Source organism: Hydra vulgaris, chromosome 15, assembly GCF_038396675.1.
Source record: "Hydra vulgaris chromosome 15, alternate assembly HydraT2T_AEP".
In the NCBI taxonomy this organism is placed as follows: Eukaryota; Metazoa; Cnidaria; class Hydrozoa; order Anthoathecata; family Hydridae; genus Hydra; species Hydra vulgaris.
In genome coordinates, this window is record NC_088934.1 from 21794540 (window position 1) to 21808607 (window position 14068).

A 14068-nucleotide genomic window follows, 5' to 3' on the forward strand; every position below is an offset into this window, starting at 1 on the left:
GAATGAAAGATCTCGAATTATTACAGAAAAAAAATATTTGTAAAAAAAATTTTTAACTATAAATAATAATAAACATTTTTCAAAAGTTTTCCAATTAAATGTCATTAGAATATTTATAAGGTACAAAAAAGACAAAAACCATATATTTTGCTCATATTTAGCACATATATATTTTGGAATATGATAATTATGCTGAATCTATTTTTTACAATAAAAAATAAATATCTACTTTTTCAACGGAAAGCAGACAATTTTCTAAGATATACTTAGCGCATAATAAAACAAAAAATGGATGAATTACAATGGCAACTGAAACACTAAAACTACTCAAAAAGCACAACAGCATTAGAAGTTTGTAAAACATTGTACTAGATAATTATTCTGCTAATACCGGTGTTAATAGTCAGTTAATAGTCACTTTCGAAATGCTTTTAAAATTAAAGAGTTTATTTAATAGACTGCGTACTTCACCAAAATGAGTTACCATTTTGCTACGTCATAGCTGAAATAAATGGTAAAAAAGATGATCCAAAGAAATATAAAGGCTTTACTTGTCAAAAAGCAGCTGAAGATTTAGCAATTTGTTTTGTGAATTTGTTTCAATTCATTCAGACGCCTACGTAAACCATGTTATGTTATCTGATCTAAGTACAGATCAACGTAAACTTTACGAGTACTGTGTTGGAATATCTTGAGACTTTATTTCCCCAAAATATTCAATGAAAAAACCTGGTCATACCTACTATGATAACCAACTTTTAGTTTTACGAAGTATGATAGTTCATGTGAGAGCAAAGCTGCACAATTTCAAAGTATATTGTCTAAGATTAATTACCTCATGTGATTTGCACAAAAAATGTCTGATTTTTATAAAGATTTTCCTAGATTTCTTCAATGTAAGTATAAGGTTTTAATAATGGCAACCTTTATTTCATTGCATAATTGTGTAATTATTTATGTTTAGTAAACTAAATTTTGTGTTACTTGCCAAACTTTCATTTAAATTAGTTTAAAACATTAAATTTCAGGTAAATAAAATTAAAAACCCAGTCCTAATACTTGTTCGAATAACAAATATTAGAAGTTCGAATAACAACACTGGTTCATTCCTACCCCTTTACACGGGTAGGAGTGAACCAGTAGGCATTTACGGAATACTTTTTAAGTAAATAAAAACCTAGAGATATTTTGATATTTATTTTATTTCGATTAGAAAATGTACCAAGCTATCTTGGGCTTCTTTTCCTATATATTTATAAAGGACTCGTACCCATCCTCCCCTAACCATTAACGGTTTACAAGATTTTGAAATGGGAATGTAAAATAAAAACCTAAGTTTAAAAGAATTTTTTTTTCAAACAATTATTTTATGAAAACATTTTTGAAAACTATTTATAAGCGTCAAGTAGATTGAAATTTTGCAGATTTGTGCCACTTGTGAACAAGTCGAGGTTTATCCACAAATTCAGTGCCGTATAACGAAACGAAATATAACGTTATTAAGCAGGCAACTCCCCAAAATAATATGTAAGTAAGTTGCAAGCGAAAGTCCGCTAAAAAAAAAGAAAAAAAATGCTAAATAAACTTTGATTACTTCAAAGTAATTACCCACTTTTAAATATTTTAAAGTATTTATGCCTATTAATAAACAGTTGACTCACTTGTTAATAAACAGTTTACTCACTTGTTAATAAACAGTTGACTCACTTGTTAATAAACAGTTTACTCACTTGTTAATAAACAGTTTACTCACTTGTTAATAAACAGTTTACTCACTTGTTAATAAACAGTTTACTCACTTGTTAATAAACAGTTTACTCACTTGTTAAAAAACAGTTAACTTATAATAAACACTACATAATACTCACTTGCAGGTAAAAGCAGACTGATGATCAGCATCGAAAAACCGATCAAAAAAATTGCAGGTAGCTGAAATATAAAACACAAACAAATTAAAAAAAAAAGTTTGAGATCTATATACTTATAAAGAAATATATCTAAAACTTACGGCTAGGTATTTATAACCAGTTTGAATTTTGAGAGGCGAAACTTTGTCATTTGTAGATATATTATAATTTCCAAGAATTAGGTCAATCCCATCCTGAAAAAAAATACTTAAGGTTATATAATATTGAAATCTTTATTATTCTAAAAAAAAATTCACATTTTATATTAATTTTCTTTAAAAATGTACCTGTCTAAAACCATCTGCAAAATTATTTTTATAATATCGAATTAGAGAGTTTACACCATCTTGTAAGACACCAAAAGACGAACGTTTTCCAGTTCTAAAAAATTTATTACTTTTTTAAAGTGAATTTTAAATCATTAAAATAGGTAAATAATGTAGAGATAAAATCAGCCACAAAATGCGGGAATTTTTATTTCTTAAAAAACTAATATTTGTTCTTTAAAAAAATAACTATTTAAAAAAAAAATTATTGAACTAATAATTTTTAATACCCCGACTAATTGAATATTCTTCCGTCTAATTTAATACTCTTCCGATTAATTTTAAAAATTAGTTTATTATTATTATAGAAAAGATGTTATATTTTAAAGAAATTATATATTTATACATATATATATATATATATATATATATATATATATATATATATATATATATATATATATATATATATATATATATATATATATATATATATATATATATATATATATATATATATATATATATATATATATACTGTCATCAATTTTGAGTCGATTTAATAGGAACTTGCTTTTGTTAAAGAGCAAGTCATTGATGTTTCCTCTCAAATAAAAACAGAAGGAACTGTTAAACTAAAGAAAGAAATCGAAGCATAATTTACATATGACATACCAAAAAGTGGGCCACAAAGTTCTTTTTTGGATGTAATCTAACTTTTATTGTAAGCTGATGAGTTTTCTTTAGCTAAGTTAACAACCATTTTTACTTTAGTTTCTTTATCAACATCAACGTCAAATAAAGACAAAACAGACACTTCATCTGTCAAATACCATAAATGCTGGCAAAACTTCTGTAAAGCTGCTTTAGAAATGCTTTTATCTATTGTTTCGTAAGGAGCTGATGGACTTCAGGAAGTTGAGGTCCTGATAAGATACTTTAACTGTTAAAATATATTGGAGCCAGAAATTGACGTAGGATGTCACAATAATCATACAGATATCCAACAGAGCTGTCTTATCCTTGTTTGAAATTCTGAATTGGGAGCTTAGTAATGATATTTTTAACGAATAAATGGCTCACGATAGTCATCTCTAGCTATTTCTTTAGTCAATTCAAATTGAAAGAATTCTAGCAGTTTATCAATTTTCGAAACATTTAACAAGATAGCTTTCCAGTACAGATTTGTATTTTTTTTGTATTGAGACTCTTCCAGTTTTCTAAGAACTTTTTAAACAACAGAATGTCTGGGCTTGCAGTTATTTGGCTGATTTTTGTTTCCAATACACTTTTTAATACTAGTTCATATGCGTGAAAACGGCAAGCAAAAATGAGCATATCTTTATCCATTTTTTGTTCAAGAAGCACACATGTACCATTAATACGGCCTGTATTTGAAGCAGTAGTATTAACAGAGAATCTGCACTCTGTCCTCAAAGTTCCAGTTGATATCGGCATTCCAAACAGCCTGTGCCTGCTCGCTTACTAATGAGCTATCCAATTTTGGCACATTGAAAAGATGTTCGATATCACCTTCTTTAGATTTACATGAATCTAGAGCCAGCATTAGTTTGCCATCCCAGTGGACAGTTACCGTATCTGGGATATTGTTTTGAAAATTAACTTTTTTAGTTTTAGCCCGCTCTCTTCGTATTTCTGTACGAATTCTATGGGTTGAGGACTTGCTTATAGAAAAGTCATCTGTGTTATGCCCTAGTGCATCAATAGTAGCTTCAATTATAAATACAGAATCTCTCACACTTAACTGACATCTATCTAACACAGCAACCAACTTCAAAGTTATGAAATTTATCACTATACAAGTTTTATTAGGCTGAGAAGAAGCACTTAGGCTGGGTTTATTTTCTTAAAAATCTATTATTTCAATATCAGAAGATGAGTTTTCTTGTAGTGGTTCACAAGATGATGTCGATGGAGCTAACAAATCATAATATTTAGCATGCCACTTTTCCTCCTCAATGTTTTGCGCCTTTTCTTCTTTTTCTGCAAGTTATTTGTCCACAGCAGCTAAGTGACAGGACAACCTGGTTCTATTTGGTGCTCCAAGAAGATCTTATCTTCATTTATTTTAATTAGCTGAATGTCAAATAAATTGTCTAAGTATGTATGTATTGTCTAAGTATGTATGTGTATATATATATATATATATATATATATATATATATATATATATATATATATATATATAAATATATATATATATAAATGAGTAAAAAACACTTATCTAACTTTTTTCTTCAACTTGAAGTTTCACCATTGCTGGATCATCAGGAAGAACTCTTCCTGATGATCCAGCAATGGTGAAACTTCAAGTTGAAGAAAAAAGTTAGATTAGTGTTTTTCACTAATTAATTATTGCTCTGTTCTTTAAGAACATTGAGTACTCTATTTGTAAAATACACTAACATAATTTACACACACACAAACACACACACACACACACACACACACACACACATATATATATATATATTTACATATATATATATATAATTAATTAATTAGTAAAAAACACTTATCTAACTTTTATCTTCGACTTGAAGTTTCACCACTGCTGGATCATCAGGAAGAGTTCCTGATGATCTAGCAGTGAACTCTTCCTGATGATCCAGCAATGGTGAAACTTCAAGTTGAAGATAAAAGTTAGATAAGTGTTTTTTACTAATTAATTAATTATTGCTCTGTTCTTTAAGAACATTGAGCACTCTATTTGTAAAATACACTAACATAATTTACATATATATATATATATATATATATATATATATATATATATATATATATATATATATATATATATATATATATATATATAAATATAACATAATTTACACACACACACACATATATATATATATTTACATATATATATATATATATATATATATATATATATATGAAGAGTGTATTTTTAAAATGAGGTATATCCATTTTTATGGTATTATTAAAATAATTGACTTTTTTCATGTCAATCATGCCTCATATTTGGAAAAATTATTGTTGCTTTATGTATATATACATTAATTTATTTATATTAGATAATGTTAATAATTGAAATATTGGTAAAAAATAAAAAAAATTTTTGTTTATAAATTTGCATACTTTCAAAATACTGTATATCCAATAACAGGTTATTAGTAAAATGCAGTATATCCTTTTATAAAGATATTATGGAAAGTTTATAAACTTTAAAAGATCTAAATATCTTTTAATAATTAATTACATTTAACATATTGTATAAATCTGTGCATTTAATGTTTTGGTAATTATATTTTAATGATAATGTGAATGTAAACAATGTTCTGTTAAAATAATACAAACTATTATGTTTCACGATTGTGAATTTAAACTTATTTTGGAGAGTTAAATATGAGACAATATAATCAATAATTTAATCTTAAAGTTTAAAAAATAGTGATAGTGCAGTTGTAATAGTGATCAGATTTTAAAAAAATTGCTCTTTCAAGGAAAGAAGCATCAACACTATGTTTATTTCTTGCTTTGCCAAACAAATAAAAAAAAGTATTATTACTGAATGCTTTCTATAAAAAGAAACAGATAACAAATATATATAAACTCATTAATATAAGATGTTGTTTTAATATATTTTCCATCATTATTCCATAATCAGTTCAGTTAAACAAAGTATGAAAGTATAAACAAACACTAGAATGAAGAAATGCTTTTCTTTTTTCTTGTTTCAAGCATTTTATATTTTTTTCTATGTGAAATAGTAGATTAGATAGCGCATTAATCTAGTCCATCACAATCCGCCATTTCATTAACACGACTTTACAAGGCTTGTGCTTACGTAGCAGTAATATACATTTGCCCTGGATTGGTCACAATTAAATACCGCACTTTGAAAATAAATTGAAAATTCCATACAGTGTTTTCAAAATAAATATATATATATATATATATACACAAGTCATATTCAAATTTAAAATTTGTTTTAAATATTTAGTTAAAACTAAATATTTAAAATTTGTTAAAATATTTATTGTTAAAACTAAATATTTAAAAAGGTAAAAGATATGCAATATGTATAGAAAGTAGTAGCTGAACAGAGTGTCATTTGGACATGGTTAACCTGTTTATTCATACCAGGTTTTAATCATTCAATGAACATACTTTCTTTAAGTCTTAACTCAAATTTGTTAGGTGCTGAATCTAAAACAGAAAAACCTTAATCACCTATTTGCATGAAACAACTTTCATAAGCATAGAGATGCTTATAGATATGGGACTTTTTGTCCCTCTTGTAATGGTTAGATATATGCGTTTTGATATGGCAAGTAGTTTCTTTTCTTTTAAAGATCCTATTTCTCTAGAGTTCAAACCATGTAAGGTCTATAAATTTTTTTAACACCTTTACAGGTATTTTAACAAATTTTAAATATTTAATTTTAACTAAAGATGACTAGTGTTAGTCGAAACATGTATTGTTTTTTTATTAATACTACAAATTAAAAATTTTAAGGACGGCATTGCCGAATGCAGATCCTAATTCTAAGGGATATATATATATATATATATATATATATATATATATATATATATATATATATATATATATATAAATTATGTTAGTGCATACTACAAACAGAGTGCTCAATGCTCTTAAAGAACAGAGCAATAATAAATTAGTAAAAACACTTATCTAATTTTTGCTTTCTTCAACACTCTGTTTCACCATTAGTAGGTTCGTCAGGAAGAATCATCAGTAGGTTCATCAGGAAAAATGAGGCTGGCAATAATTTGCTGACCTCAATCTTTTAAAGGTCAGCATCAGGTCATAATTGGTCAATCAGTCATAAATATACATACATATATATATATACAGTATTGGACAAAACATTTGCAACCAACATCGAACAATGCTAAAAAGTGTTCCTAATTTTACATGTCTTAAAAACGAAACGAACTATACTACCACAGCAAACAGTTCAGGAGTCTGGAGTCATAGCATGCCATGACATGAGCAATCAGCTGACAGGTGACAGCACACAGGCAGAATTTCGTTGACAAGTGCCATATTGCAGTGGACAAAACAAGTGCAACTTTTTTGGTTTGTTTCATTTTCTTAAGTCTGGTCCGTGTCAACGTCACTGAAGTTTTTTAATAATTAAAGGAAGTATCCAGAAGTTTCAAGAAGTTTCCAGAAGCATGCAGAAGCTTCCAGAAGTTTCCAGAAGAAGCATCTGGAAGAATCCAGTAGCAACCAGAAATATCCAGAAACATTCAGAAGCATCCAGAAGCTTCCAGAAGCATCGAAAAGAAGCATCTAGAACTTTCCAGAACAGGTTTACACAGATCCATTTTACTATATAAGAGACATGTAAATCGACATGTAATTCAGTCAGTATATGGAAGTCAATCAGTCAGTATTATCAAGACAGTTTATCGAAGTGAGTTTTATCAAAGTGTTTTATCGAAGAACATCAATACAAGAAGTGAAATACAACAAGTATTTCATTATATCAATACAGTCCACATCCAACCAAGATGTTGTGTTCCACAGAGCATTATTGTATCATCACAAGGTAAATGTAACACGGTAAGCCTTGAGAAGCGTGATTATTTATTTTTATTATTTTTATGACTACAAGTGCAAAAATGGCTCCCGACAGTCTTGGATTGGAATTGAGAAAAAAAATTATTGGCGATAACGTAAGTGTATTGTCACAAAAAAGTATTTGTGATAAATATCGCGTGAAAAAATGGACCGTATCAAGACTATGTTCCAAATATCGTTCTACGGGGAAGTTGGCAGCAGATAACAAAGGTGGAAGACGGCGTTCCACCACTTCTATAGAGGATTTTAAGATCGTCAGATCCGTCAAGAAGGATCCCTGGATATCATCAGTCAAGGTACAAAAGCAATTAGAGTTGTCTGTATCGGACCGAACAATCAGACGACGTGCTGTTGAAGCCGGATTGTTTTCTTGACGCCCTGCAAAGAAACCGCTGACTTCACTAAAAAACCAGAAGAAAAGACTCCTGTTTGCTACATCTCATATTGACTAGAATGTGCAGAAATGGCGAACTGTCCTGTTCAGTGATGAATCAAAGTTCAACATCATTGGGAGCGATGGCATTTGCCGTGTACGTCAACCGGCCGGAAAACGACTTGATTTACGTTACTGCCACAAGACCGTGAAGCATGGTGGAGGCATTGTAATGGTCTAAGGGTGTTTTTCTGCTAACGGTCTAGGTCCAATACATCGAAACGATGGAATAATGGACCATTTCATGTATAAAAATATCCTAAAAGATGTTATGTTACCTCATGCTGAATGGAATATGCCAATAAAATGGGGTTTTCAGCAAGATAACGATCCGAAATACACTGCAAAAGTAGTCAAGCAGTGGTTTCAAGACAACCACCTATCGGTGATAGATTGGCCGCCTCAATCTCCGGATCTCAACCTTATCGAGAACCTGTGGGAGATCTTCAACCGCAGAATTAATCGTGAAGGTGTTCGTAATAAGGATTAACTGTTTGAACAAATCCAAAAGGCCTGGGCAGCGATTCCACAAAGTTTCATTGATCACCTGATCGAATCTATGCATCGAAGATGCAAGGCTGTGATCGACAACAAAGGATTCACCACGAAATATTGATAGCGAAGTACAGCTTGGTCAACATTTTGTCGAGTTGCACTTGTTTTGTCCAGAAGGAAATCAACTTTTTTTAATACTTTTGATTAATTTATTAATTTTCGTGTACAAATAATGAACTTTGTGATGAATAAAACTTGAAGAACTTTGTCTCTAAACAGTTACATAGTTATTTCTCTAAATTGAAAAAATGCAGCATTTTTATATAAAAAAAACTAAATTAGCATTATTTGGTTGCACTCGTTTTGTCCGATACTGTATATATAAATATATATACATATATATATATATACATATATATATATATATATATATATATATATATATATATATATATATATATATATATATATATATATATATACACATACATATATATACACATACATATATATATATGTATATATGCACAGGGTGGGGCACAGGAATTTACTGATTTCAGCTTGTAGTCCTGACTACAAACTGAAATCAGTTTGTAGTCAAGACTTTGACTTTGTAGTCAGGCAATGACTTTTGTTATGAGGGTTGGGGTAATGTCATCTGAGTGGGGTATCTTAAAATTTATACTCTTTTTGTTGCAGTTCTCATTTTGGAGTAGATAAATGCGCATTCGCTGTTAAGACGTACTGTTGTAATGATCATTCCATTATTACTATGCAACATGCAATTCGTGCTTGTTTTAATATTGCACCCTGTGGCGGTGTTCCTGGCAGAAATGCAATTGTTTTATGGGTAAATAACTTCAGAGAAACTGGTGATGTGAAAAAGAAAAAATCTTGACTTCCACAAACAGTGAGGTCACCTGAAAACATTGACATATTAAGGCAATCTGTGTTGTACTCTCCTAACCATTTTGCACATAAACATGCAGCTGCTGTTGGAATGTCTACCCGTTCAATCAGACGAATCCTTCATGAAGAACTAAAATTTCATCCCTATACATTGGCAGTGGTATAGGTTCTAAACCCTCGTGATATTTGTTGCTTGAGAAAATGCATGTTAAGCGCTACTCAACATTCCTCAGGATGCCAGAATTTTTTTCACTGATGAGACCCACTTTTATACTTTGGGATGTGTTAATAAGCAGAACATGTGTTTTTGAAGCCAAATAACCCCAGACAGCTTTATCAACATCCTTTACACTCAGAATGTGTTACTGTTTGGTGTGCAATATCGCAAATTGGAATAATTCGTCCATGGTTTTCTGAAGAGAACAACCAGACAGTCATTATGACTTGAGACCAACAAGTCAAGTTTTTCTTGCCAGCATTGTGACTTGAGACCAACAAGAATTTTTCTTGCTAGCGCTTGAAGAAATGAGTGTGGGAGAAGTGTGGTTCCAGCAGGATGGTGCCATGTCACACACCGCAGGAGTGTCAATGAATGTTTTGCAGGAAGACAATCCAGGGCAACTCATCTTTTCAAGAGGCAACCTGTATATATTCCCTGTATGTTTATATACATACATATATATATATATATATATATATATATATATATATATATATATATATATATATATATATATAGGAAATATTTTTTTATATGCATACAGGGAATTATTTTGTGTATATATTTGAAAGCATGTTTTAAAATGCAGAAAAAGTGATTAATTTAGAAGCAGAAAACACAATTGATTTTTAGGGCACTTAGTTATGCTATATGTAATAATATATACATACATACATACATACATACATACATACATACATACATACATACATACATACATACATACATACATACATACATACATACATACATACATACATACATACATACATACATACATACATACATATATACATACATACATACAAAAGAATACTAAAAACACACTATATAGTGAAAAAAATCACCATACAGATAATTTTTTTAAATTATACTTTTGTCTGGGAACTTTTTTGGCACCCTGTATATATATATATATACACATGTATATATATATATATATATATATATATATATATATATATATATATATATATATATATATATATATATAAATATATAAATATATTTATATACATACATAAATTAGTAAAAACACTTATCTAACTTTCTTCAAAAAGTTGTTTCACTATCAGTAGGTTTATCAGGAAGCTTCCTGATGAACCTACTGATGGTCGGCAATCAACTACTCAACTTAGGTCAGCAGTTAGGTTGGTAAAAATATAGAAGTTTAGGAAAACCATGCAATATTTAGTGGTAGCAGAATTCAATTTAAGATTCAATGTTAACACTATCTCAAAATTTGACTATAATCAGTAAAAAAAAAAAGTAAATACCAGTGTAAACCTACTAGAATGTTAACTATGTTAATTATATTAATCAATGTTTTACTTTCCTTATATTATTTGTACCAAAAATATAAAAAGGTATTTCTTTTAATGAAATAAGCAACCTGATCATTAGTTTTACCTAAATTTTTTTGTCAATTCTTTTTTTAATTGTTGTTGCTGTTTGCTTCTATTTTACAGGCACACTAATAATTTGTATCACTTTTTTTTAAGGTTATATGAACATTAAAAAATTGACAAGTTTATGAAAAGGACTCAAAATATTTTATACTAGTAAGAATTCCTATTGAATCTGACAAAGATATACAAGGAGCTAAACTACCAACTGTCTTGTCAGGTGCTTTTATATTTCCTTGCAAACTTCATCTGCAAAATCTTTGAGATACTCTGAAAATGAAAACTTAACTCAGTTTTACCATTTATTATCAAGCAAGAATAAAAAAAACTAAACCAAATAAAATGGCAGAAAAATTCACAGCATTATTAAGCAAGTTAAAAAGTCTGGCGAAAATTGACCATGACCATAGAAACACTGACAAGAATTACTCACTGATTCAAAAAATTATAAGGTTTAAAGACAAATTTACAAAAAAAAAAAACTTCTGGTCATGAGATGTGCTGGAATAGTAGTTTAATACAAAAGAAAAAAGGCCATCAATTATGATAAGATGTTCCAATGACACCCTAAGAGAGCCAGAAGAAGTTTTTCTTTGATTGTGATTTAAATGAGTACGATCTCACGAAAGAAGCTTAAAAACTTGCACATACATCATGATAATCAACTAAAGTTATTGAAACAGCTGCTAGGAACAAGATTATAGTTCTTTATTTCACTCATTAATTTGTGCAACATCTGGTGTTTCACAAATTAATGAGATAATTATAAATAAGGAGACAACTTGAGCTGCATTATAGCATACAATTAATATATATTGTTTCAAAAATAAATCTTGTTTTATTTAATTAATTTTAGTTTCTGTTCAGTGTAATATAAAATTTTACTTCAGAACTTGGTTTCATAAATATTTGTTACTCTTGCTTTTTTTCTACCTTAAATCATTTAGAACAAAATGGAGTATGTGCAGACGATTGCTACCAAGATAAAAAGCTTCTGGAAACTTCCAAGAGTTGGTATTCTTCATTGGGATAGCAAGTTAATGGATTTAATTGACAACAAAAATTTTAAAGAAAAAATGCTTCCCATTTTTTTTTAGGTAGCTAGTAAATTGAACTTAACTATTGAATTGACTATTATTAAATAAATATCTGAGTATCTGACTTGTCACACTATTGTTACATATGTTTGACAGTCATTAATAACAAAGAAAGAAGCCAGCCAATGCACAGTGGGCCAGAATGCACTTTTACTGGACAAAATTCATAACTAATTTAATATTAGAGCTACATTCACTAAAATTAGTATGAGTACTAATATGATGTCTGCGCTTTTTATGAAGGTAATATTTTTTTATTTCGTTGCTATGGATACCTTTATTTTGCTTAGCAACAACCTACTTTTGTTATCTGCAGATATTTTATAAGTGCTATATTCACTAAATTTGGCATGAGTACCAATATGAGATCACACTTCTTACAAAAGTGATAATTTTTTAAATTTAGTTGTTATGGATACTTATATTGCTTAGTTACCGGATACTTTCCTTAGTTACAAAGTCGTAAATTGATATTTGAATATCTTATCGGATTTTTGACCCACCTATATTGAATAAAAATTGAGTATTTAGGTAAATAATGTTTTAGGAATAATAAAAGCAAAAAATAGTGCAAGAAAACGTTATCAATTTTAAATTACATCAAAAAATTATAAAACAATAATATCGTTTGAAGATTGTTTAAGTAATTGTAAAACATCTGAAGGAAATGCTTTATGATTTGTTTGGTGTGATGTTGATTTACGCAATGATGAAATAACAGGATCACTGGAAACTAGGAGTCTATTGATAAGATCAGTATTTGTTGCTTTTCTGGATGTTTTTCGGCTGAAATTTTCGCGATAAGATTTAAAGTCTTTATTTCTAGCCTCTTGAGCTTCCTCTGACATAAGTCCGATGGGTAATGTAAGGCTTTTAATTATGTCATGTCCATGTATCAATACTTTGTGAACTGATTGAGCCATGTAATACCATGGATAAAGGGACACATATAGTCTAAAAGTGTCAAAACAATAATCCTTGAACTTTAAGCAGTCTATTTCATATTCTGAAGAGAGCGTTACCAAGATAATGTAAAATCTGAATATAAGGTTTTGGTCAATACCCAGAATTTCAGCTGTTTGTTCATATGCTGCAAAAGCACGCCTTGAGGTATTGCCATCATTACTTGTTCCAGAACCACCACTTTTAGGGAAATCAACAACAAGTCCCATTTTGTTCATAAAATCAGTCTGAATCTTTTGTTTAGCTACAGATGCCTTTTCTTTGTGTTCTTTAGATCTTGCTTGCCACTTTCTTGTTTCTTTTTTATATGCAATGTGCAATAACATCTCAAAAAATCGAATCCATGCATGAAGACTGGAAAGACCATATTTGAACTCTCTGTTAGTATAATCTATATTAAGGATATCAAGACTATTCATATTTTTGGAGAGACACCACACACTGAACAGCATTGGTATGAGTTATTTTTTTCAGATAATATTGTTTGAACCTTCCCATCAATCATTGTAAGTTCAATAATACAATTCACTTCAATAGAAGATCCACAAACCTCTAATAAAATCATACCCAAGCTTTCTATCTCACTTTTAATGTACTGATCTTCTTCAATCACAGATTCCTTGGATTCCATTTTGTATGCAAATCTTATGAGTCTACAATAGGCTGTGGAGGACGACTTTTGATTTCTCCAAATAGGTACCTTTTCGTTGCTGTTGTTAAATCCAGTCAAATCCAATGGGACAAGACAAGTAATGAATAATGATTCTTCACGC

The 14068-nt window shown here is 29.3% G+C and overlaps 1 protein-coding gene across 1 annotated transcript in view; it reads right to left on the bottom strand.

Annotated features, from left to right (window-relative positions):
* Nucleotides 1–1336: 1336 nt before the first annotated feature.
* Nucleotides 1337–14068, bottom strand: part of LOC136072000 (phosphatidylinositol-3-phosphatase SAC1-like) — a 32082-nt gene continuing 19350 nt past the window's right edge. The window contains exons 14-17 of the mRNA XM_065819184.1: nt 2195–2288; nt 2009–2101; nt 1869–1929; nt 1337–1553 (exon numbers count right to left, since the gene is read on the bottom strand). Of these exons, the coding sequence (XP_065675256.1) occupies nt 1402–1553; nt 1869–1929; nt 2009–2101; nt 2195–2288 (400 nt within the window). The 3' untranslated portion in view covers nt 1337–1401. The remainder of the gene's footprint in view (nt 1554–1868; nt 1930–2008; nt 2102–2194; nt 2289–14068) is intronic.